The sequence below is a fragment of the Indicator indicator genome, chromosome 19 (genome assembly GCF_027791375.1).
Source record: "Indicator indicator isolate 239-I01 chromosome 19, UM_Iind_1.1, whole genome shotgun sequence".
NCBI classification, from domain to species: domain Eukaryota; kingdom Metazoa; phylum Chordata; class Aves; order Piciformes; family Indicatoridae; genus Indicator; species Indicator indicator.
Window position 1 is genome coordinate 11,022,347 of NC_072028.1, and position 22,780 is coordinate 11,045,126.

Sequence of the window (22,780 nt, forward strand, 5' to 3'; positions counted from 1 at the left end):
TGGTGATGTGCAGTCCATCTCAGGATCTTGGTTTCCTCTTTGTTTTAAGCATTAGTGCGGAATTTTCCTGCCGAGCTGGGGCTGCAGCAGCTGGGGTGGAAATGCCATCACTGCCTTGTTGCAAGGCTGTTTGAGTTACTGATGCCTCTCCTCATGTCACCTCAGGGCTGGCAAGGGAGATGAGGTGAGAAGGGAGCTGAAGTGGGAGGTAGAGGCCAGGATGCTCTGGTCTAATTGAGGAAAATGTAAAAATCTGAGTTGTGTCCCTTTCTTTCACCACTTGTGCAGACCTGCCCAAGGTACAGAATCGGAAGGTTTGATGCGTGTGGCTGTTTGGATTCCCCCATGTTGAGCTGACAGTCAGGGTTCTCTGTGGTGGTCAGGGTCCTCTGAGCTGCTGCCATTTATTTCCTTTCAGCTGCCTCATGGCCTCACGGCTCTGTTCCTGCCTCTTTTAGAGAGGGCATTACGGCCTTGTCCCACCCACTCCTCGCTGTCTCATGTTTGGAGAACAACGGTTACAAAGAAAATCACCTGGGGAAGTTTCAGGCAGCAGTAACAAAGCCTATCTCCACAGAGGGGAGGCTAATTACACAGCTAATTAATCCAACAGATGTCACTTTAAATGTCTGTTTCTTTGCAATTCTGTTGCATACATCATGCTCGTTAAACAGACTTCATGGACCCGGTTCAAAATGCCTGCACAGGCTGCTGGAAGCTGCTGGAAGCTGCTGGTTCAGCCCCTGGTGTGTCCTGTTTGCTCCCTGAGGTTTGTACCAAGGAACGAATCCCAGCGAAATCAGCCCAGACTTGAGCTCCAAACAGACTGTGCTGGGAGAGAAATGCTGCTTGATGGCTACGTTGGATCTGAAAGCTCTGAATTCGCAGATGCAAGTGGCAAAGAGGTTGTTTACATTCCTGCTCTGAGTGTGGAGGCGAAGCAGAGGAGACTGGGTCCCACCACACTGGGAGCACAGCTTGGCCTGAGGAGGAGTTTGGAAAGCTGAGCTGCTCCGGCGGGGCAATGGCTCAGACCCAAGGCTGGTGGAGGGTCTGGAGCTGTGTGTCTGTCTGACGTGCATGTGGTCTGCCGGCTCCACAGCCAACACCTCCTGGCCATCTGCTGGCTCCCTGGACTCAGAAAAACACGAGCGTTTCTCCAACATCTTGAGTAACTCTTTGTTTGTAAGGGCAGGGACCTGTCCTGGCTGTCCCTTAGGAAGAGGCAGCAGTTCCTTAACCTGTGCAGAGCTGGTCCCTTGCTGCTGAAGTCCAGTGGTCACTGCATGGCAGCTCTTCTCTCTGCTGAGAGTCCCCTGATTGAATCTCCTGCATTTGACCACCAGCCTGGGGGATTAGGGGACACCTGTAATGATGCTGTGGTGGTGGCACTGGTTTTTTTACATGTAGGTGCTATGGTATTTTCTCCCCTTTGTGCTGTCTGCAAGCTGTCAACATGAAGGCAAGATGCAAATGCTGTAGCAGTGTGTCCATCACTCGAGGTAAACTCCACTGTGGTCAAAGACTGTCCCAGTCTGAGATTGTGATTCTGAAACATCTCATTTCCTGGGTGTGTGCTCTTCTGGCTTGGTCTTTTATTCCACTTTCATACTAGCAAAGTCAGGGGATTCCCTGCTCCTTCCTGAGCAGATACCTCCTGAGGGTAGGAGACTTGCATTGTCTGCAGAGCTGGACCAGGGCCCACAGCACTGTGCTGAGAGGGCAGCTGCTGAAACAGGGAGAACAACCCCAGTGCTCTGGGCATAATACACAAGTTAGTTCTGAAAACTGTGAATTGAGCTGCCTGGTGTGAGGGAAGCAGCAGAGATGCAGCTGAAGGGGAAGAGTGTCTTTCTTGGGGTCTCCACATTATCGGTAGATCACAGTTGGCGCACTCGATTCAGTGTAATGGATGTGTTCTCATTTCCCACAGCTGATGAGGATTATATCAGCTTGGTTTAACAGTCTCATTTTCTGCTCCCAGTGCACACTTGTTTTAATGTGTTTCAGTTAATGAGGTAGAAGAGAGAATGAGGTGTTACTGTTTATGTACAGACAGCAAGTCTGTGCAGAGGACTCTGGAGCCCATGCGGTCCCTTCCCATTGCTCTCCAAGGGACAGCATTAGCTGGCAGTTATAGAAAATTTATTGGCTGTGGTTTATCCAGGTAAAATTTTTCCCAGTGGTGCACAGTTCTCTCTTGTGCCTTCCATATGCATTATTACAGGCTACAAGACAGCCTGTCTGTGGGAAGGGCTGTCAGCAGGCTGTAGTGGCGGTGTTGTGTCTCACCAAACACCGTGTATTTGATATGGGCAAAGCTGCTGCCTTCCACCTGGGGTAAAAAGTTCACGTGTGCCCTAAAGTAATTTATGGCTGCGACACTTTGTTCCTCCACTGTTTCACTGTGGTGTGTGCAGGTCCCAGTCAGGGTCAGGGCCACTCAGTGCCAGGCATGGTGCAAGCTAGTTCATTAGCTGATGCCCTCAGAACATCAATCCAGCATTGTCTCCTTCCAAGGGAGGGTGTGCCATGAGGTGCAGTGATGGGAGCCTGGCTGCCAAGGCTCAGGGCTCTATGTCAAGTGCCCTAATGAGAAGGATTTGACTTTACCTTCCTGAAAAAACAGGTTGTCCTTGTGCTGATGGCAAATATTTGCCATGGGGTCAGTTGGAGCTGTGTTTCTCCCAGCAGCATCCTGCTTTCCCAGCCGCAGCCTGGCTGGCTGCTGGTGAGAAGAGCCTATAAATAGTTAATGCTATTATCTAATTCCTGGCCAGGTGCCATGGGCTGGCATCACTTGGCTGACAGCACGCCTGAAAGGCCCTGCACATCGTACTGTGTTTGAAGGTAAAGCTGCTGTTGGTTTAAGCGGGAATTAAACAATTACTGCGTCTTAGTTCTCCCCACCTTTAGTGGATTGACTCTATAAATTGTCAGCCTGTTGACATTTTAATGTGAATTATGTCATATGGTATCCCCTTTGATTTCAACATGCCTCAGTTTGTAAATACACGAGCCTCTCAAAGGGTTGTGGTTAGCGTACACGCAGGAGGCCTCAGGGTTTTTGGTGGGGAGGGAGCACGGCGCTCGCTCGTCTCTCGGCAGCAAGCGTGCCTGGCACGGTGTCTCACGGCTCCGCCAGGCTCCAGCACGTGCAGTGACGGCTGCCGGGGAGCACCGCGTGTTTGGGCAGCTCCGAGACCACCGGTTGGGCTGCAGCCCCCCTCGCTAACGGGACCCTCCATGTGTGGCTGCTTCCTGTTGCTGGTGTTTCTGAGCCAGCTGCAGGAACCAGGGCAGTGCTGGTGCCTTGTAAAGACTTGGCACTAGACTGGATTTGTGCCAGCAGTTGCTGTTGGGGTGCAGGTCTACTCCTCAACCATCAGCAAAAAAAGTGTGCCAGCAGGGGAGGAGCTGCATAGTCATGCCCAAAACTTTTTGAGAGTTAGGAAAGTTTTAGATTGGACATTAGATTGGACGATTTCTTCTCCAAAAGGGTCATCAAGACCTGCATTTCATATGTGTGCCCAGGCAAAGGAGGATCCTTGGGCAGGGTAAGCAGAGGAGCGAAGAAATGCAGGGAGCTCTCCTCAGTGACTAAAGCCTCCTTTCAGCTATGACTCTCATCCTCTCCAGCAAAAAGCCCAAGGGTGTCCTGATTTGGGATGCTGGGGGACTTCCACACAGATATGTCAGATTAGGACTGTATTTGTACTCCTGTGAATGGTTGGAGAGTGCACCTGCCTGTGGTACCTGCTGCTGAGTCCACAATTGATGCCCATAGGAGGAGGCTTGAAAAAAAAAGACAGTACTCTTGGTTAGTTTTGGCTCTTGACCACCGGCTACATTACTAGAAATGGAGCAGATGCTGATGCATGTGCCCTGGTAGAAATCATTTGGAGAAGACTGTCTGTTCCAGAACTGTTTCTTGATCATGCTTTGACTGTATGTGGGAGATGTTTAAAGATTTTTGAGTCCTTCTGTGGGTGGTGTTTTCATGTCATGGGGTCTGTCCTACAGACAGCCTCTTTTTGACACAGTATGCTAACCCTGAGCAAGGATCTTTGTAAGGAAGTTCAACTTCTGTGGTCACAGAAATGAGAATCTTCGGGCTACAGGAGTCAGTGGAGTTAACACATACAATGCCATTTAGGATTTAAAAATCTGTCATCTCCTTGCACTTCCTGCCATGAGTGGACACTGCCCCAAAAAAAGATTTTGCCTCTTCCGATATTTCTTTAATTGTTAGAGTCAGTAAGTATTGCTGATTAGTGCTACCTTCGTAGTGTTTATCATTTACCCTGTGTGTATCTCTGCAGACTTCACATTGTGGATTACAGATCCAGAACTGCTAAAACAAATAAATCCCTTGCCTGACTTTTCCCAGGATTTCCTGTACCTGTGCCTGGCACATGCAAATGGATGCAGATACACTTGAACAAAGGGAGCACCAAAGAGCAGAGACAATCATCTCAGGTTTTATTCTGTTTGTCCCAGTGTGCTTCTGCAGGCTTCAGACCTTCCATTTCTGTAGGCTGTCTTGGAGGGATTAGCTGCAGTAATATCCCAGTACAGAATTATCCTACGATTGAATTTTGGGTTGGATGCACAGAGGAGACGTGCACACACATGACCATCAGTGTTCCAGATGGACCAACAGAAAGGACCGTATGAACTTGGGAAGCTCCAGCTGCACCTTCAGTAGGAATCTAGACAGGTGCAAACACTGAAACCTTCTTCACAGCATGTCATGCTCAGTCCTATGTGAACCAGAAGCTAGAGAGCAAAAGTTGGGGGGGGGGGGGGGGGGGGGTGTTGTTGTTTTGAAAAAACAGGAGGGACAATTACAGCCTGACCTAAAGAGCTGTGGTACCTTACCATATGCTTTGAATTAGGTCTCAAACTTCTGCTTTCAGTTATAAAAACTGATATTGGAAGGTCCTAGGTAAGGGATATCTTACTGTATCCTTGTGTTTGAAGTGTTAACTACTGGCCTTGTTCAGAACAGATGCACCGTTTCAAGTCTGCATTTATTTAGCTTCAGGTTGTGAGCATTGGATTTTGCTTTGGCTTTTCCTGAAAGTGAAAGAAGCCTGTACTGTGTTTGCCAAGCATGATCATATTAGTTGTTTAATTTCTCATAGATGAGGTAAATGGATTGAACTGAAATCTCTCTGTAATGCTTACTTGGCTCTGCCCTGTGCTGAGGAATGATATGTACAAGTGTGTTGTTCATTTTAATCACCCAAGTTTCCAGCATGTTTTGGGGCTGCTGCAGCAGTCTGGAAGTCTTGCCTGTTCCCCAGTTGTCTCAGAAGTTCTTTAATTCAGCCTCTCAGGGCCACAGAGGGTTGCATTTACCATAACAATGTCTGTTTGCATTATGGAAAACATTTCCCCTATTCTTGCTATTCTTGCAAGTCACAAGCCTGTTGTGGATGACCCAATTCATTCATAGTCTGCAAACTCCTTGAAGGTGCTGGATGTATTACACGGGCCAGAGAGTTCTGCTGCTGTGAATTGCTATGGGTCATTGACCTGTCCTGTCTGGTGGAACCAGGCCTGCAAACAAGTGCTAGGAACAGTTGCATGCTCAAGGTTTGAAGAGATGCTTCAGTTAGATTTGGAGACAGTTGTGGATGGAAGGCTTCTCCTCACTGAGAACTTGGTGGCTTCCCTCGCAGAGCAATATCTTAGTAGTGTGGGGTAAGGAGCAATTGCCTGAATTTGTATACACAATTCTTAAGACATGTTACTGTCCATCCAGTTCATGGAAGCCCTCACAAGCATCTTAAACATAGGAATATCAAACTTCAGGTTCCCTTAGTTCAGCCCTTTGTGTGCAGGCATTATTATATTTTTTAATTATAAGTATTTACATACATATTTTTCCAGTAGGATTCTTGCCTCATTCTGTGAATGAGTAATTATTCTGTTTCTTTTTATCTTCCTCTTTCATTACATTGCCCCAGGCTTTGTCTAATACAATCCAAACCTTTCACTGAATGAAGAATTATTTATTTTCTCATGGGCATTTCTGTGGTGCTCTGTGTTCTGTTTGTGTTTCACAGACACTTAATGAACTTACCTTCACAGTGCTTGGTTGAAACCAGACATGCTCCTGTCCTTATGTTTTGGGGATACTGATGCACAGCTGCATCTCAGGTTGTGATCTTGGCTGCACGGGTTGGTGTCCAACCCTGCAGTCTGCACCTCTGAAGAGGGGCTGCTCCTCTGGGAGGGCTTTGCTGACTTAGTCTTGCTCTACCAGTTTTCATTTCACGTAAATGACTGAGGGAATAGTGTGTGAAGGATTTCCTTTGGTTCTGCCTTCTCCCATATCACCTGCTCTTGAAAATCCTTGCGTTACTCACATTTTCAGACTGTCACAGCTACACCACTGCTGCTGTTGTCCAGCTTCCCTTTTGTTGTAGAACCCCCAGAGTGAAGATGGTGTCTTGTCTTCATCCAGGACTTGTCTGTGACCTGGGCTGACCCTGTAAGCCCAGCTTAATCATGGGCATTAGATGAAGAGATGGGATGCTGGAGAAGGGAGCAGAGGTTGGTGGTGATCCTGATGCCCTGCCTACTGAGGAGGTGCCACCATACACCACCACAGGTGGAGTTTTGCAAGTGCTTTGTGTCTGGGGGTTTGTGTGTGGCAGGAACACTGTGGTGAAGCAGGAGAATGGAGTCCTCTAGTTGACTGGAGAAAGTGGAAGCCATTTCTCACAAATGTTTCTCTGTGAGGACTGTGGATGAAAGATGATCTTGATCTGTTGTTCCTAAATGCGTCCTTGTTGGCTCCTGTGAGGGGAGGGTTGTGTCATCCATCTCTTCGATATTGATATCCTTCGATTTATGGAGAGGATTAAAAAATTGTCTTGTGTATTGTTGTTGTTATTGTATGGGTATCTGGTGGGATTTAGTGTGGTACATTGCTGTAGGAAGTTATAAAGAAACGATATGAAAACAAGGAAATCTTCAGTCTATCATCACGCTTGTACCTTCTCCAGAGATAGATGAAACAATAAATGCTGGGCGAGGGAAGTTAATCTGTGTCTGTAGTATTTTATTAAATAACATGAACTCGCTGTGGCTTGCTGCAGCAGCTTCCATTTCCCACGTGGTTTCGTGGAGCATTATTACAACAGTCCCTGGCTGTGCCTGTGTCCCAGGGAACACTGCCCATGGGCAGTGGGGCTACTACTGCCTCCTGTCCTGCCTGGTCCTGCAACACCTTTGGAAGGACTTCACTTCCACAGCATTCCTCTAACTGCTGCTTAGGTTCCAGCTGCTGTCACTGGGGCACCTGGAGCCAAGCTAGAACATGAAAGGGCTGGGTGGGCTTGCTGGGGTGATGGCCAGCCCCTTGTCTGTTTCGTGTGCCAAGAGCTGGCTGCCTTCACTGTCGTGGGATCCACTTTCTTCATAGTGGAGTTTCCTTGTGCCGCTCTCCAGGTGGGTGCCTCATGGGCCATGGTGAGAAGCACCCCTGGTGCAAAAAGCTCCTCAGGCTTTTCCAGTGGAGAGTGGTGGTTTTGTTCCCAGTAGACTTAATAAGGGGAGTAAAATACCGTTTAAATTTAAATTTAAATTCTTCAATCAGGCTTCACACACAGAGAGGTTGTGGCAGTTGATTTTAATCTGAGCCAGCATTAGCACCACCAGAGGTACGTGCCATGCCTTCGAACAGGCAGAGCCTCCTTGGAGATCCCTCGCAGCGTAACATATGGATTGTTCCTGTTGCTGCTGGAGGAAATAATACATCACCTGTACGGGTAGTCCTCATCTTGTTCTGTGTTGGGAAAGCCTTTTCCAATCACTCAGCAGCCACGTATTTACAATATGGACAACAGATTTTTATCCTGCTGTCTTTTCGGGTTCCCCCCAGCCCTTTTTATTAGATGATTTGCCTTTTACCCAGTGATTTTTCCATATTCACAGGTTGCTCTGGTTCACCTGAGTGTTCACAGCTTAACAGCTCATACTGAACTTATTGAGGTATTTGTACAAAGGACATTAAAAAAAGCAAAATAACTGGGTAGTGGAGTCCTTGAACCTGCCTTTGGTTATTCTCTTGTCTTCATGTTCAGCTGTTCTTTTCCAGTTTCTTTTCCTAACCCTGGGAAACACAAGGTTCCCCGAATTCCTTGCCTCTTGCCTGTCCCCAGCACTGAGGAAGGAGCAGACTGGAAGACCTGACCTTCTCCTCAGTGACGCTGCTGAGTCATGGCAAACATTTTCTTGCTGTATTTATAGCTTCATCCTGTTGCTGCCCATACAGTATTTTGCTTTTAAAAACAAAGTGCAGCTTTTCTGTCGTGTTTCTCCAGGGATGACAACACCCATGGATATACAAGCTGACAAAACCAGACATTTTCCTGAGGAGCAAAATGTCATCAGTTCAGGCTTTGGTTGACTTGCAGGGGGAACCCCACCATCACCAAAGCACTGTTCTGCTCTGCAGAAGCTGCTGTGTGAGGCTCAGCTCATGGTTAACATCCCTCGTGTCCCTCATTTGTGGCAGGAGAGTACACATATGTGAAGTTTATTTGATTCATGTTAGTCAGAGCTGCAGAAGCAAGTGGCAGTAAGGTGCCCTTCCAGGCTCACAGGGTTGTTATGGGTCCTGTGGTGGGAGCCATGGCTGGAGCAGGAGCATGCAAGGTTGAGGGCAGCACTTTTCAGAACAGCTAATAGGAAATGTACTTTCAGTTGTGCTTTGGTTTTATCACTATAATTAGTAAGATCGATGCACACACTCCTGTATTCATCCTCACATAGAGCAGTGCTTATGCCTCCCTGGGGAGAGCTGTGAAGACTTCAGGGATCTGGAAAATTCTCTGAAGTTGCAGTTGTACAAGGGTAGATCTGTTGAGACTGCAGCTCTTGTCATGCAATAGTGAAGGAAAGAAAGTTTCCCGGCTGTAGGAAGGACCCTGGCTACAGGGTGCTCTTAGTACGGGTGGAGAATGGCATCTCTGGCTGCTACCTTAACTCCCCTGCATCTCTACCCCCCCTCGGGAGGTTTCCACTTGGCCAGCCATGCTGCTCCCCCTTTTCCTGGGCTGGAAGGGGATGGCTAGCACAGCCAGGCAAGCATAGGCCTTCTTACCATGGACTTTGTTCTTCCTGGAGTGCGTGGGAGGAATCTTATATATCCCATGGTCCCACACAGGTTTTCATCTTCTAACAAATGATTAATTAGTTCTTCCAGGTCTGTTGCACAATTGAAAGGGTGGGGGGGTGTGAATACAAGTCCAATCTTTCTTGGCTCTTGTTTTCTGTTAATCTCTGTCGGTTTTTGCTGGCTGACCCTGGGGGACAGTGAATATGTGGGGATGCTGCTCATCACCGTCTGCATAAACAATGTCCTCGTTAAGAGCTGATGGGCTTACCCAGGCCCCATGAAGAAGTTAGCTGCCAGAGCTGAGCAGAAGCTGGGACTGTTGCCTCCCTCTGGGCTTTAGCCCCTCCTCATTAAGCAGGTCCTGGCTATTGATTGGGAGCTTGTGTTTGGAAGAGTCTTACTTACTCCATGCATTATCTTGACAGATTGATCAGACCTGATTGAGAACCTCTTAAAGGAACGAACAGCTGTAATGGGAAAGTTGGACTCTGTCATCCGTTAGGATGATTCTGGGAGCGAGAAGAACGAGTCTGACATCTTGGAGCAATTGTATTTACAATTAACATGGCTGAAAACGATTGCCTCTATTGATCCCCCCTTCCTGCAATTACAGCCCCATTGTTTACATTCCAGCACTTCGGTTATAAAAAGGAAATTCAATAATTATTGCATTATTTAAAGTTAAAGTGCCACAGAGTTTGCTGGCTACGCTTGCTGGTTGATTTAACGTTCAGTAAAATCCATGCTGAGCTCTCCATCTTTAGGCTGAGCAATATTTGGCTTTTAATGAGACTTCAAGGGCTGGTGGAGTGAACTCAGTTTGCTGAGTGGCATTTGGGATTGTTTATGGGGGAATCCAAAAGTGTTTCAGCGTGACAAGCACCAGTCTCATGGCCAGTGGGGAGAACATCTATGGCCCATAATCTCTGCCTAGGTAGGACCCCATGGGGACAGCTCCATGCTAAAGGGGTGCTACTTGGAACTGCCCAAAATTTTTGTGCCTTGTACATTATTGCTGACCTTTCCCCAGGTATGGCAGGTCTCTGCTCTCCTGCCTTGAGTGTTGCTGTGGGGCTTCTCTTTGAGGAGAGTCCTTGGTCTTGTGTACAGTGACTGCATTAGCACAGTCATGGTAGTGAGGGCATTCACTTAACACCATGCAGGTTTGGAGGGCATGGACAATACAGATTCAGAAGGAGGGATGTAGGGACTGGCTGCTAATTGGTGTGGTTGTTGCTGTTCTTCAAGCCTTTCTGTGTGATGCAGGGACTTACATTGTGTATTTGAGCCTCTTTGGCAGGAAGGAAGGCTACATTTCCAGCATTTCTGAAAGAAAACTAAAGATCAGAAGCCAAAAAGGAAATAAAAATCTGTATTTGTTACGAAAAGGTGAAGAACAGACCAGTCAGACTCACCTTTGTACCTGACAGATCCAGGAACCTTTTGCAGGGGCATGTAGTGATAGGACAAAGGGTAATGTCTGAAAGAGCATAGATTTAGATGAAATGTAAAGAAAAAAATCTTCACTGTGAGGGTGGTGGAGCACTGGAACAGGTTGTCCAGAGAAGTTGTGTAATTGATCAAGGTCAGGGTGGATGAGGCTTTGAGCAGCTTGGTCTAGTGGAAGGTGTCTCTACCCATGGCAGGATGGTTGAAATTAGATGATTTTTCAGGTGCCTTCCGATCCAAACCATTCTATGAAAGTCTTTTTGTACTCATTTCGTGGTGATGTTTTTAAAGGGCTTGAGTGATACAGAGGAAGCTCTAGCTGGAAGTGGAGGAGTGATGCTCACCATTAGGGTGTTCCAGTTACCACAAGCTAAACTGTAAAACCTTGTGAGCATGCGATTCTGAACTGCATGGCTGGCAATGTGTGAGCTGTTACACAAGGAGCTGGAGAGGCTGGAAGGAGGGAAAGGTTTTGTAACACTCCTTCTTAAGAAGCAGTAAACAATTGCAGGACATTGGTGGAATACAAAAGAGCGTAAGTTCATCTTTTGAACTTGCCATATGGAGAATCAATTTCCCCCCCCCTCCATTCAAAACATCTGGGCTGAGGGGTGCTGTGAGCACTCCAGCCCTTTCCAGCATGGCCAGCATGGGTCCTCACTGCATGCCGCGTCCGCCCCACATCCCCATCAGCTCCAGGAAATTCCAGCCGGGGCTGCAGGTGTGAAAGGAGAGCAAGACGGATGGGCCAGTGCCGAGTTTTATGGAGTACTTGGAACAGACTGGGATCAGACAGCTGCATCCACATGACTTTAATTAAAAATTCAGATTCTTCTCTTCCAGGACTGTGTGATTTATCTTGTGCAGCAGATCAGAGGCACATGGGGGCCGAGAGACACTTACAAGACTTCTCAGGTCTGCTGCAGGGTCTGGTCCTTTTCCATGGTGATCTGCAGGTCCCCTCCAGCTCTGGTGCAAGGGTCACAACTCATCTTGCTCCCCAGGAGGGTATTGACACAGGTGTGGGTCTTGCTGGCATGTGAAATGTTTCTGACCAAACCTGTTATTAATTACCCATATCTGACTTTACTCTGAGGAAGAGACAATCCCTGGACATCCTTCTGTGCTGAGATGTGCTTGTGGAGCCTGAAAGCCTCCAGCACCTCCTCCTGAACATAACTCTGTGTGCTGGGTTGGCTTTCACAATAACCTGGTGTGGCTCAAGGTCTTGCACAACCTCTACAGTGCCTCCTGGTCCTGTGTGTCATTGTGAGCTTCACAAGGGCCCCACTGGCTCTGATCTTGTCACTGACGCTGGTCAGATGTAGGTGCTCACAAGAAGTAAGAGTGGTACGAGGCTACAGTGGTGCTCCCATGGCTTTTCTAAGCTTCCAGCAGATTTTTGGCTCCTCCTTACTCAGTTTCATGTGTCAGTTCTTTTAAATCAGTATGAATTTTACCCATTTTAATAGAGCAGACCTTGAACTGAGTTCAGGGGTAAGATGAGTGTTACATGTGGAAAGAACCTCCTCCAAAGATGTTCAAGATTGAAAACTTTATCTTGAAGAAGTTCTTGGTAGTTGAGTGGTCTCTGATTGTCCAGTAATGTGAGCATCAGCTGGAGAAAGTGATCAGAAGTGATCTGGAAGAGATTTATCCAGACTGCTGATCAGTTATCCCCATAAGCAGAAAGGATTTTTTTGTGAACATGGATTGGTGGACTCACTTTGACTGTTCCCATTAGCACTCTCACACTGATCTCCCAACAGTTGTGTAGGATGTGGGTCATTGCTGACACTGGTGATGCTTCTAAGTCAGCAGGTGGTGAGGAAAAGTTTTCTTTTTCCTCATGTTGGTTCTCTCTTTGCTACACAAGGTTCATGAGATTATTGCCCTGTGTTGGGTTTTGGTCCCAGGCCTGTCACTTCACTAGCTTTTCCCTACACCTTGATGCATGCAGAATCCTTGTTCATGGGAGAGAGAGAAGCAGGAGAGCACAAGCTGCATGTAAGTGGGCAGTTATCGAGACTCTGCTGCTTCTAGAAGACATTCTGAGTTCTGTAGAAGGGGACTGTCCTCAAGCCTACAGAGAGTTTTCTCGTTTTCTCCTGCTTTTCATACCATCAGGGCTTCCTGAGAGTGGAGATGGGATCTCACTGCTTGCAGAGGTGGTCATATTACAGCTTGCAGGCTAAGGGTTTGTGAGATTCCCACTGCTGTCAGTATGGGTTCATCCTGAACAGTTTTTAGGGCCCTCCAAAGGGGAGACTTTATATGGGATGAAGTTAAGATGGCATAGAAGTTGGGCCTTCTTCCTAATGAATAATATACATCAAAACCACAAGATAGTTCAGAGTGGTTGTTGCATCTCCCCAGTGAGCTGGGGTTACAGTTCAAAGGACAGGGGCTGACCCACTAAACACAGCAAATGGGTTTGGAGAGGAACGTTGTGCCTGTGGCAGGGGGGGTTATAAATGCAGGTGACCGGAGGTGTTTGGGTTCCTTACACGGTGGCTGTAATAAACTTCCTGCAGAATAGTTTCTGAGCAGGTACAGATTTGACATCGTTTAAAATTTAAAAGGCAAATATTAAAAATATTTTTAGAAATTGCATTGCATGGTGAACATTAACGACAGAGTGACAAGGGTGTTAGGTAGGAGAGTTCATTACTGTGTGATGGCAGAAACATGCATCCTCAGTCCTGGTTACAACCATCTCATCGCCAAAGAACGTGGTCTGAGAACATGTGGGTGAGGAGGGGCCTGCAGTCAGGGGGATTAATACAGCTGTTGTCCTGAATTCCAGGATTATTGACAAATACAGTGGGTGAAGCAGTGTTAGGTGATAAAATAATCCAACTTCAGGGTGTGTGAAGGATGGAGGTGGAGAGAAAGAAAAGCTGAGTATGGTCTTGTTCCTGACTTTGTTTAAAAATCAGATTTTCATGGTCATACACTGCAAACATTTATTGTGCTGTTATTTATTAGACGAGAACAATTCCAAGCAGAGAACAAGGGCTAGAAAGTCTGTCCAGCACCGGTCAGCTCGTCCCAGTGCACATGTGCTCACCTTAGCTTGTGCCAGCACCCCTCCCACCCTCGCTGCTCTGCACCCCTACCCTCAGCACCCGTTCTTCTGCCCTTCTCCTCCTGACCTGGCTGGTGGCCATACTGAAGGCTGTGGGCAGCACTGGTGTGAACATCACCCATGAGTAGTCATCTCCCTTCCCCCTCCTTTCATGTTTGGGGCACTGGGGGCTCCACACAGTGCAATCCTCGAAAGGGTGGGTTGCTGCTCGCTGGCCCCCAGTGCTCTGCAGCACGTACAGGCACAAGTTCTGATTTTCCTGTTGCTTATTTAAACTGTCTGCATCTTCAGATCCTCTGAACGTGCTGTCTGCTTCAAGCCAAACCCAAAGGAAGGAGGAGATCGTTATGCAATACTCCCTTAAACTGGCCCAAAATGCTGATTGAGTAGATCATGTGGGGCATAAGTGCAGTTTAGTGTGGTCACCTCAAAATAACTTTTTTATTTGTGAGAAGCTGAAGGAGAGTCTCCAGCTGCTAGCAAGGTAGTGCCAGTGGCACCTCCAATGCAATGCCAGGCTACCCACGTGTCAGTGGCTCTCTGCAGTGGCTATTCCTTGGCCCAAGAGATTTATTCGTTGTCCTGCTCCAGTGCAGCTGTGCCCAGAGGAGATTGTGCTGGGGTGCGAGGGGCAGAGCCAGAGCTCTTGGTGTTGAGATAAAATTGCCAAGCGTAGCAAACTGGTGAGGAGCTGGCGTTTTGTGAGGAAGGTTCGTGGTGAAGCTTGCGTTCAGGCAGTGCAGGGGTTACAGCAAATGGAGGAGATGAGGTCTCTGAGCGGGATCTTCCTGCACTAGTTGCTGCACCAGAGAGAGAGCATGGCTTTGTCCAGAAACCCGAGCACTTCCCAAGTGAAGATGGGCAGGATTTGGTTTGATCTGTGTGCAGGAATAGGTGTTGTGAGTGGCACGGTGCTGCAGTTAGTGTACGTAGAGGAACAGCCCCTGTCCCCTGGGAACTGTACTCGTGAGCCGTATGGTTTCCATCAGAGCGTTCCTCTGTCTGTTTCTGATTTAAAGTGAAGCTTTGACTAAACCTGATCAATATTTTGCATGCCATGCGTGAAGAACCAGATGTTGGAAGTTTCCTATCGTTGAGAGGGAGGGGGCAAACACCCCCCTAGACTTGCAGAAATCAATGTTCCCTGACAGAAGTTGGTTGCTTTTCCTAGGAACAATATGTTCCTTTGATTTTCAACCTGATTTGTCTTCTAACAAGGTTCTAGTTTAATATTTTGAATTTGTTTTCTGTGATATGGGTAAGTTCTCACTAGGGGAAAGCTTAACAGTGTGATGGGCAATAACTACACATACTTGTCCAGCGGTTCATCACTCCCAGCCTAGTACAAGCTTGTCTGTTGTGTTGTCTTATTCTGACCTGCTCCTTTCCTCTGCTGGAAGTCTGTTGTGAATCAGAGGAAGGTGTGTGATGTCATGCTCTATCTGGGGTGGACTTGGTGGTGTTGGTACCCTCAGGTGTTGTCTCCTCCAGCACAACAGGCAGATGAAGCTGACCCAAGTACAAGGGATATTTGAACATGCATGGAGTGGGAACAAAAATAGAGCAGAAAATATGACACATTTATTAGACTGTTTAAAACAAATGTTTTCCTAAAATCCTCTTTTAAGTGAGACTGTGCCTCTGGTTCCCACAGAGACTATGTCCTTAACGTTTCCTTGAACCTGTGACCAGATTTTTCTCTAATTGCTCACTGGGGGTTTCCTAAGCCTCTCACAGAAGCTGCTCATGAGCCCTTTGGCACTTCCTGAGCTTCAGTATGGTGTTTGTAGGACAGGGGCTTCCCTAATCCATCTCTTGATGGATAGAGGACAAGGCTGCTTGTGTTTCTCCTGGAGCAAGACCCTGGGGCTTGCCAATTCTTCTCCTGGAGCAAGACCCTGGGGCTTGCTGTGCTTCTCCTGGATCAGGACCCCCAGCCCTCAACGAGGTGGGACAGTAGGGAAGTGTTATTGCCAAGATCAGATGCAAGCAGGGCAGAGCCAGGAAAGTAACCCAGGCTGTGCAAGGCCAGTCACGAGGCTCTTGTGAGTGTCTCACTAACCTTAGCTTTTTGTGCTTAAGCCTTTTCTCTCTTTCTGGCTCAGGAAGAGGGTAATGCATGCAAACAATAGAAGTGGGAGGAAGAAGAAGTTCTTATGAGGGAAAACAGCAAAAAAATCTTTTGAGGGCACCGGTGGGATTAGTGCCCTGGTGGATTCTTCAAATATTACAGTGAATTTAATTAAATACATTGCAATCCCAAAAGAGGCTGGTCTAATTAGCCAGATCTAGAATACATTTATTCTCTTCCTTTGCCCTTCCAATCAGAAGCCTCAGCATCAGCTCCTACCCTATTTTTAATCATTCCTAAACTCAGAGGGCTCTCTTTCCTCCGTGTTAGCTAAGCACACAGCACGGGGTAATATGTGTCTTTAATCTTATCTTAGCTGTAACTGAGATAATACACGTCAGAATTTCTACCAGAAGGTCCTGGCTACACGTAGGCAATATTTTTGATTGACAAACCTTGAGCCCATGTCCGAATTACCTTCCTTATATGCCCTGGGCCCTGAGGATGCTTCATGAGATGACCCAGAGGACGAAAAGAGGTCTTGAGATAGGATGGTAGGAGCTGGCAGGGACTGTTTCTTAGCTGAAATGTAGGTGTGTGATGGAAACACCAAATAGCCTTCACTACTGAGTCTTTGGTATCGTTTGACTCTGGTATCCATTTTTCTTTGACTTCTCATAAGCCCTTATTGTGGGAATTGGGAATGCTATTGTGAGCTCTCAGCCCTGCTGCTGCCCAGACCAAAGGGAGAGTGGCTGTGCCATGGCAGCCAGCACATCTGTGAGCAGCAAGTTCTTCCCTCTGGTTTTAACAAATAATTGCTAGGGTCGATATAAGAAAGTTACTGGTGTCCCTGGTGGCATGGGCCAATGTGCCAGACAACTGATGGATTCTGTCAAATAATTAAGGTAGAATACCCTCAGGAGGGCTGTATTGGCTGTGACAGCAAAACTTCAGAGGGTGACAAAATGTTTTTCTAGGTGCTAACCTCTCATGAGCTGCATGCTCACTGTTGGTTTTTCAGCCTGGATCTCTGTCATGGCCATCTTTCAGGCCAGGCTACTGCTTTCTCCACATCCAAGGGGTTCTACTGAACCTAGATGCCAGGAAATGGAGTGCAGGATGATAGATAGGATGGCACATGCTCCACTTCCATATGCCATTTCCAGGACCTCTCAATCTAATGGGTTCTCTGTGTTCTAGGATTGCTTTGGTTTTATTCTTCTTAGTTTTCAAGGAGAATTTATCAAATTTAATGTTTGATGTGAAGTTGGATCCCCTCCCAGGGTAAGCTTTAAATACGAAAGAATTAGCCATACAAAGGTCATGAGGAGTTGTTAATCTCTGAAGGAGATGATCTTGCCTATCTTGATTTTTGCTTCTGTGCTCATTTCAGTGGGTTATGTTTTCTTTGCTTCTAAGTGGGAGGGCATGTGGTACCTTGAGAATAAACAGGCTTGATCTTACCATGTCTTTGTCAAAATGTGGTTTCTTACTTAATTCCCAAGTGGCTCTTAGCTAACCCAGGGAGACTGGAGATGATAAAGGAAATTTGCATCTCTCTTTCTTCTTCACAGCACCTTCAGCATCATGAGAGTGGGGTTGAGGGTGAAAGCTGCTATTACCACTGTGTCCTCTGCAACTACTCCACCAAGGCCAAGCTGAACCTCATCCAGCATGTGCGCTCCATGAAACACCAACGGAGTGAGAGTCTACGGAAGCTGCAGCGCCTCCAGAAAGGTCTTCCTGAAGAAGAGGAAGACTTGGGACAGATCTTCACCATCCGGAAGTGTCCAGCTGCCGAGGCCGGTGAGTGGTGTCTCTGTTGCACGGACAGGTCAGGTTCTGCATCACAGGGTTTGACTCACAGCATCAGACCTACCAGCAAGCTTGGTGACTTTTTCGTTTCTCTTCCCTGCTGTGTGGATGATGCTTGTTGCTTCTCAGTAACAGAAGTCCCAGCTACCTTGCTGTGGGTTGAGATGCGTGCTGTACCCAAACATCCAGCAGAGCTCTGCCCTACAGCCTTGTGGGTGGTGGGTCAGAAACACCAAATACTTACACATGCGCTTCAGTCCATACTCCTAAGTGGTACCCTCTGTTCCCATGAACTAAATACAGGCTTGACTTGTAGAAGTGTGTGTGTTTGTTCAGGTTAGTGTTTTAAATAGGAGGATGTTGTTTGAGCATCTGAAGATACCCATCGCATTTGGATGACTCTAGCAGAACAGTGAACTGTACTTTGTAGATTTTTGCCACGTGTCAGGTGATGTCTTGTGCAGCTGTGAGAACCTGTTCAAGCATGTTCATTCATTTCTAATACTTCAGATACATTGAACTGGGAGGAGGAGCTTATGGGAAGAGCTGAGCAGGACAAGGGACAAGTGTTTGTCTGTTTTCTGTATTGCCTTTTGACAAAGTGGATAAGATGAATGTTTCAAGTGAAGCATTTGCTCATACAGAAAGAACAGGTAACAGGAAAAGAGATTGCAGCCAGTAACCTGGAAAGAGAAACTGTGCCTTAAAGGGGACAGCTAGGCTTGGCAGAACAGAAATTATACTTTGTTCATAAAGAAGGTTTTTATGTTAGTGAAAAACAAGATCTCATTAAGGCCTCTAGAGGGAGGGGAAGGAGAATCTGCCCAAGTCTGCAGATACACATGCTGTCAGGGATGTGAAGATGCTGTAGCTGGGAGGATGCCAGTGGAAGCCTTCACAACCTTCCTGTTAGCTTCAGCCAGGACATCCCTCCATGTCTTCTGTGGAAATGGCTAAATCTTACAGAAAGGGACTCTGAGGAGCTGGCATTCTGCAGTTACTGCACATAGAGACAAGGAGGGGGATCTTACCTTAAAGGCACTGGGATAGCAGAGCAGCACCAGCTGAAGAATACATGTGGGTCTAATTCAGACCTGGGTTGTGTTGCTGTCATCTGTGTTAGTAACAAGGATCTCAAATAGTCACAGAACGCCTGAAAAGTAGAGCAGGAGATTTTTTGCTAAGAGTTAAATTCAGTCTCATGGAAAAAAGTGACCTATCTGTGAACTCAGGGGCCCAGTGGAGTGGAGGGCATGGAACACGCTTTCCCAAAGGTCATGGTGACAGTGGAAGCGTGCTGTGGTTGCCACACCATCCCAGAGGGGACAGCAGCTCTTAAAGCTAGTCTGCTTCTCTGCTGTGCTCCACAGTAGGAAAATGCTCAGATTTCAAGAGGGATGTGTTGGCCAGGGTTGTATGGTTGGTGAGCTTTCTTAAAAGCAAAGTGAACAGAGAGGAGAAACCCTCTGTGCCCTTTTGTAATACACAGAGCAGTCTTGAAAATCTTTGTTTACTTTAGAAGTTGTTGTTTACCTTGTCTTTTACTTCAGAAACCTTATCTCTGCCAGTGTGCCCGCCAGGATTGTGACATTGCAGGTATGGAGAGTGCAGAAGTTGACCAGCTGAGAGGGAAAATGGTTTGTTGACCATTTTAAAAAGTGTTGTGGTTTTTTTTTTTTTTCTTTAACTAAAAACCTTGACAAGTCACTGAAAGAAATCTGAGTTGAAAAATATTTTACTTTGGCAAATGCTTTGATACAATTCTGTTTAAGCTTGTTGGTTCCTCAGCAGAAACTGACAGCAAACAAGACACTAAGAATTTCTTTTTCGTATTTTATTTCAAAGTTTAAAGATACAAGTGAGGGTAAGACTCTGTAGAATGCGAAGCAGGAAAATATCTCCTGTGTTTTGCAGGTCACTTTGACCCGAGATACTGAATTTTAAACACACTTTAGCCCATTGTTGAACAGGACTAAGCAGGCACACCTTGTGCCTATGTCCACAGATGCCAACGAGGCACTGGTCTGGTTATCCCCACAGCAGTGGGGGTCAGATTTGGGTGAGAAGCTGCAGTACCCCTGTGGGGGAGAACAGATGCTTTCATCTTCTCTTTTCTGAACCCATTATGGAATCAGAACACCAAATCAAACAGAAATTGGGGTGCCCTGTCACCCCAGGCCAGGCTAAGAATGTATCCCAAGGGATGACATGCCAGGATACTGCAAGCTGGAGCTGGGCAGCTCCTCTGGGTGCTGGCGGGTGCTCAGGCAAGTGCGTCAGCTCCCAGCTGTCAGGGCAGGTGGGGGCACTGCCCAGCACCCAGAGGGGATCCTGGCAGAGGGCAAGGTCAGCCTCTTGAGGGCAGAACAGTAATTTGTTTCCCAGCTTGGATTTGTTCAGTGTAGTTTCTCCATGTGTGAAAAGATCTGCTTCATAGAGGCTGATCCTTCCCTCATTATTTAGCTGGCTAGTGTTATTTTTCCATAGTTTGAGTGTCAGTGATGTGTAGTAGGAGTACACATGTCCCTAGGCTTGAATTCACTCTTCTGATGTTTGATTTTTCTTGGATTTGGCTCTCCAACCTGGTCAGGACAGCAGCACACACTGCTTGAGGAAGCTTGACCTATGGATCCCTGGTGAGGCTTCACCAATGGATCTTCCCAGCAAAATGCTGCCAGCATTGGAATCACTCTTCCTTTGTGGCGGGGCTGTGCTGGGGTTTGCAGCTGGCTCTCTGCATTTCCTCCTCTTATGTAAGATGATGGTGTCTCTGCTGTACCCCTGTTATGTTTTTTTTAGTGTTTTTTCTGAGGGATGGATGGACTTTCCTCACTGCCTTTTGACATGAGTCTCTGGTGGTAATGGATAACATGAGAAAATCTTCCCTGTGTTTCAGACACCTTGAGCAGAATGTGCTTTTCTTACCAGTGACACATTTCTACCAGGGGCTTGAGGGACAGTGACATTTTTGCTGCTTTGCTGCATTACAAGTGCAGTGGTTCGTTCTGATGCTGCTATTCCTCCCTGGTAATCATCAGTATGATTCTCTTTCCCCTTCTAGTTAATTACATTTGTTTTGAATTCAGTTTCCCTAGGAATACATCAGCTTGTGCTTTCTTCCAGAGTGAATCCCGCTTTATTATCACTGCTCTTTCTGAGGACTCCTAAAACATGTCAGCTTTTCCAGCTTCTTTGCCTTCTGCAGAGCTCCTCCCTGAGAGGAGCCGGAAGAGGTTGTAGAGTCCCCATCCTAGGAGATGCTCAAACCTGATGACTGAGGCTGAAGCCCTGAGCAGGATCCTGACTCTAGTGCTTGTCTTCTCTCCCTGTAGAGCTGCAAGTGCTCAGGGCACTCTGAGCTGGCACAAATCCTTCTCTTCTACTGTTGCTCTGGCTGGCCAGCTGCTGGTTTGCTCCTCAGTAGTGTGAAGCCTCCTGCCTCTGCTTGCTCTTCAGTCTGGTGTGCTGTGACCCAGAGCAGGCGGGCACAAGGGACTGTGTTGTGTGAGACCCTGAACAGGGGGCTTCAGCCAGCTTCCAGATCAGACTCCTGGGCCAGCCCATGACCCATGGCAAGGTGCTGGTACATGGCAGCCACCATCATTGCTGCTAGAGACCTTTGTGGCTTTGCTAATTATGACAAAAGTTTATTTGTTTCCTTTCTCTTTCCATAATTTAATCCAGTTTGTGCCAATCTCCTCATCCCCAGTTTAACCTGGTTGCAGTAATGAGTAGCTCAGCCTTGTGCTGTAACTTTGTGCTAAGTGGGACTGCATTGACCAGGTGAGTGAAGCTGCCTTGATCCTCTTCCCACTGCAGATCCTGCTGCTCTGTGGCACAGAGCAGGTGCCAGGGCTAGACACCAGGTTGCTCTGTGTGTATGTACTCACTGGTGTGAGCAAGCATGTAGAAAAGAGCATTGCTGCCTCAGGGGCGGTGGGAAGATAATGTCTTGTATGGATGCATCTCAATCTGTTGGAAGAGAGCATCTGATCACACCTTAATTAGTCCTCTAACAATCTACAAAGGTCAGTGCCAATTGCCTGTTCATTTACATTTGTAATTGTGATGGTTCTTGATTGCATATTAGTTGCAACTCATTCCCTCCCACCCTGCAGAAAACACATGCAGCAGCCTGAGCAACAGCCTGGTAGACACAAGGACCTTTGTCTCTGCCAGCAGTACAGCCCTCACTGAAACTTCTCTGTCTTTTATGGAAGAGAGCTTTAGAAGCTGCACTCTGCTTCCAGTAAAGGGATGATGAAGTCTTTGGCAGGGAAATTATATGGACAAGAAACCAAATCCTCCTTGAACTGGATAATTAAAGACAATTAAACTTTTCTGCTTGCTCTGAGAAGTGTGCTAATTATGCAGGAGACAGGGAAGCAGGGCCCAGGCTGGACATTTAGCTGTTTTGTTCTTCAGAAGGAGTACAGCTTTAGGGGTGGAGGTTTGTTTTCTTCTGTGGGGTATTTTTGGACATCTATTGATGTAGTATCTGGGCTGCTGCCACTGCATATGTCAGCCCCTTGCTGCAGAAGCATCTGTGTAACGTTACCCATAAGCTAATTGATTTTTAATGATGGGGGTTGAGAGAAGAGGAGAAAAAAATAAGCACATAATAAAAACCAAAACGTTCTCAAGATGTAGGGATGGATGCACTTACGACTCATTAGGTAATGATAGAAATAAGAGTGAAACAACCTGCAACAAATTTTCAGCCTGGCTTTGAAAGTGTTTCCTTCTAGAAGGCAGGGGGCACAGGCAGGCATTTGTCACTGGGACAGCCTGCGTGGAGCAGCGGCTCTGCAGGGGGACTCTGCTTCGTCTGCAGCCCGAGCTGCACAGGGACATGCACAGCTCCGCACGCCCTTCATCGCTCTTCACTTCCCAGTCCCATGGGTGGGGATTTGTTACAGCCCCCACTGCTCAGCCTGTTTCTCCTTAGGCAAGTGCTGCTCATAATTAATCTGCATCCTCCCTTACCTATTTCTCCTGACTCTTCCTGTTTTCCATCTCTCTCTGCTCTCCCTTTCTGTGGCTGTCTCCTATGAGAGGAGCAGAGGGAGTTTGCACACTCTTCCCAGTTTGTAGGACAGAAGTCCATCAGGTGCCTGTCAGGTGTCTGTGTTCCTCACTTGCACCAGAGTCCTGGACATCTCTCACCAGGGGCTGCTGCTTTGTGTGGCTCCATGTGTCAAGGTCTGACATACTCCTT

At 47.2% G+C, this 22,780-nt stretch overlaps 1 protein-coding gene across 1 annotated transcript in view; it reads left to right on the forward strand.

The window, feature by feature from the left end:
- The window catches only part of ZFHX3 (zinc finger homeobox 3), a 104,890-nt gene that overhangs the window by 16,106 nt on the left and 66,004 nt on the right, over positions 1-22,780 (forward strand). Inside the window, exon 3 of the mRNA XM_054389610.1 lies at positions 17,322-17,553. Coding sequence (XP_054245585.1) covers positions 17,322-17,553 — 232 coding nt within the window. The remainder of the gene's footprint in view (positions 1-17,321; positions 17,554-22,780) is intronic.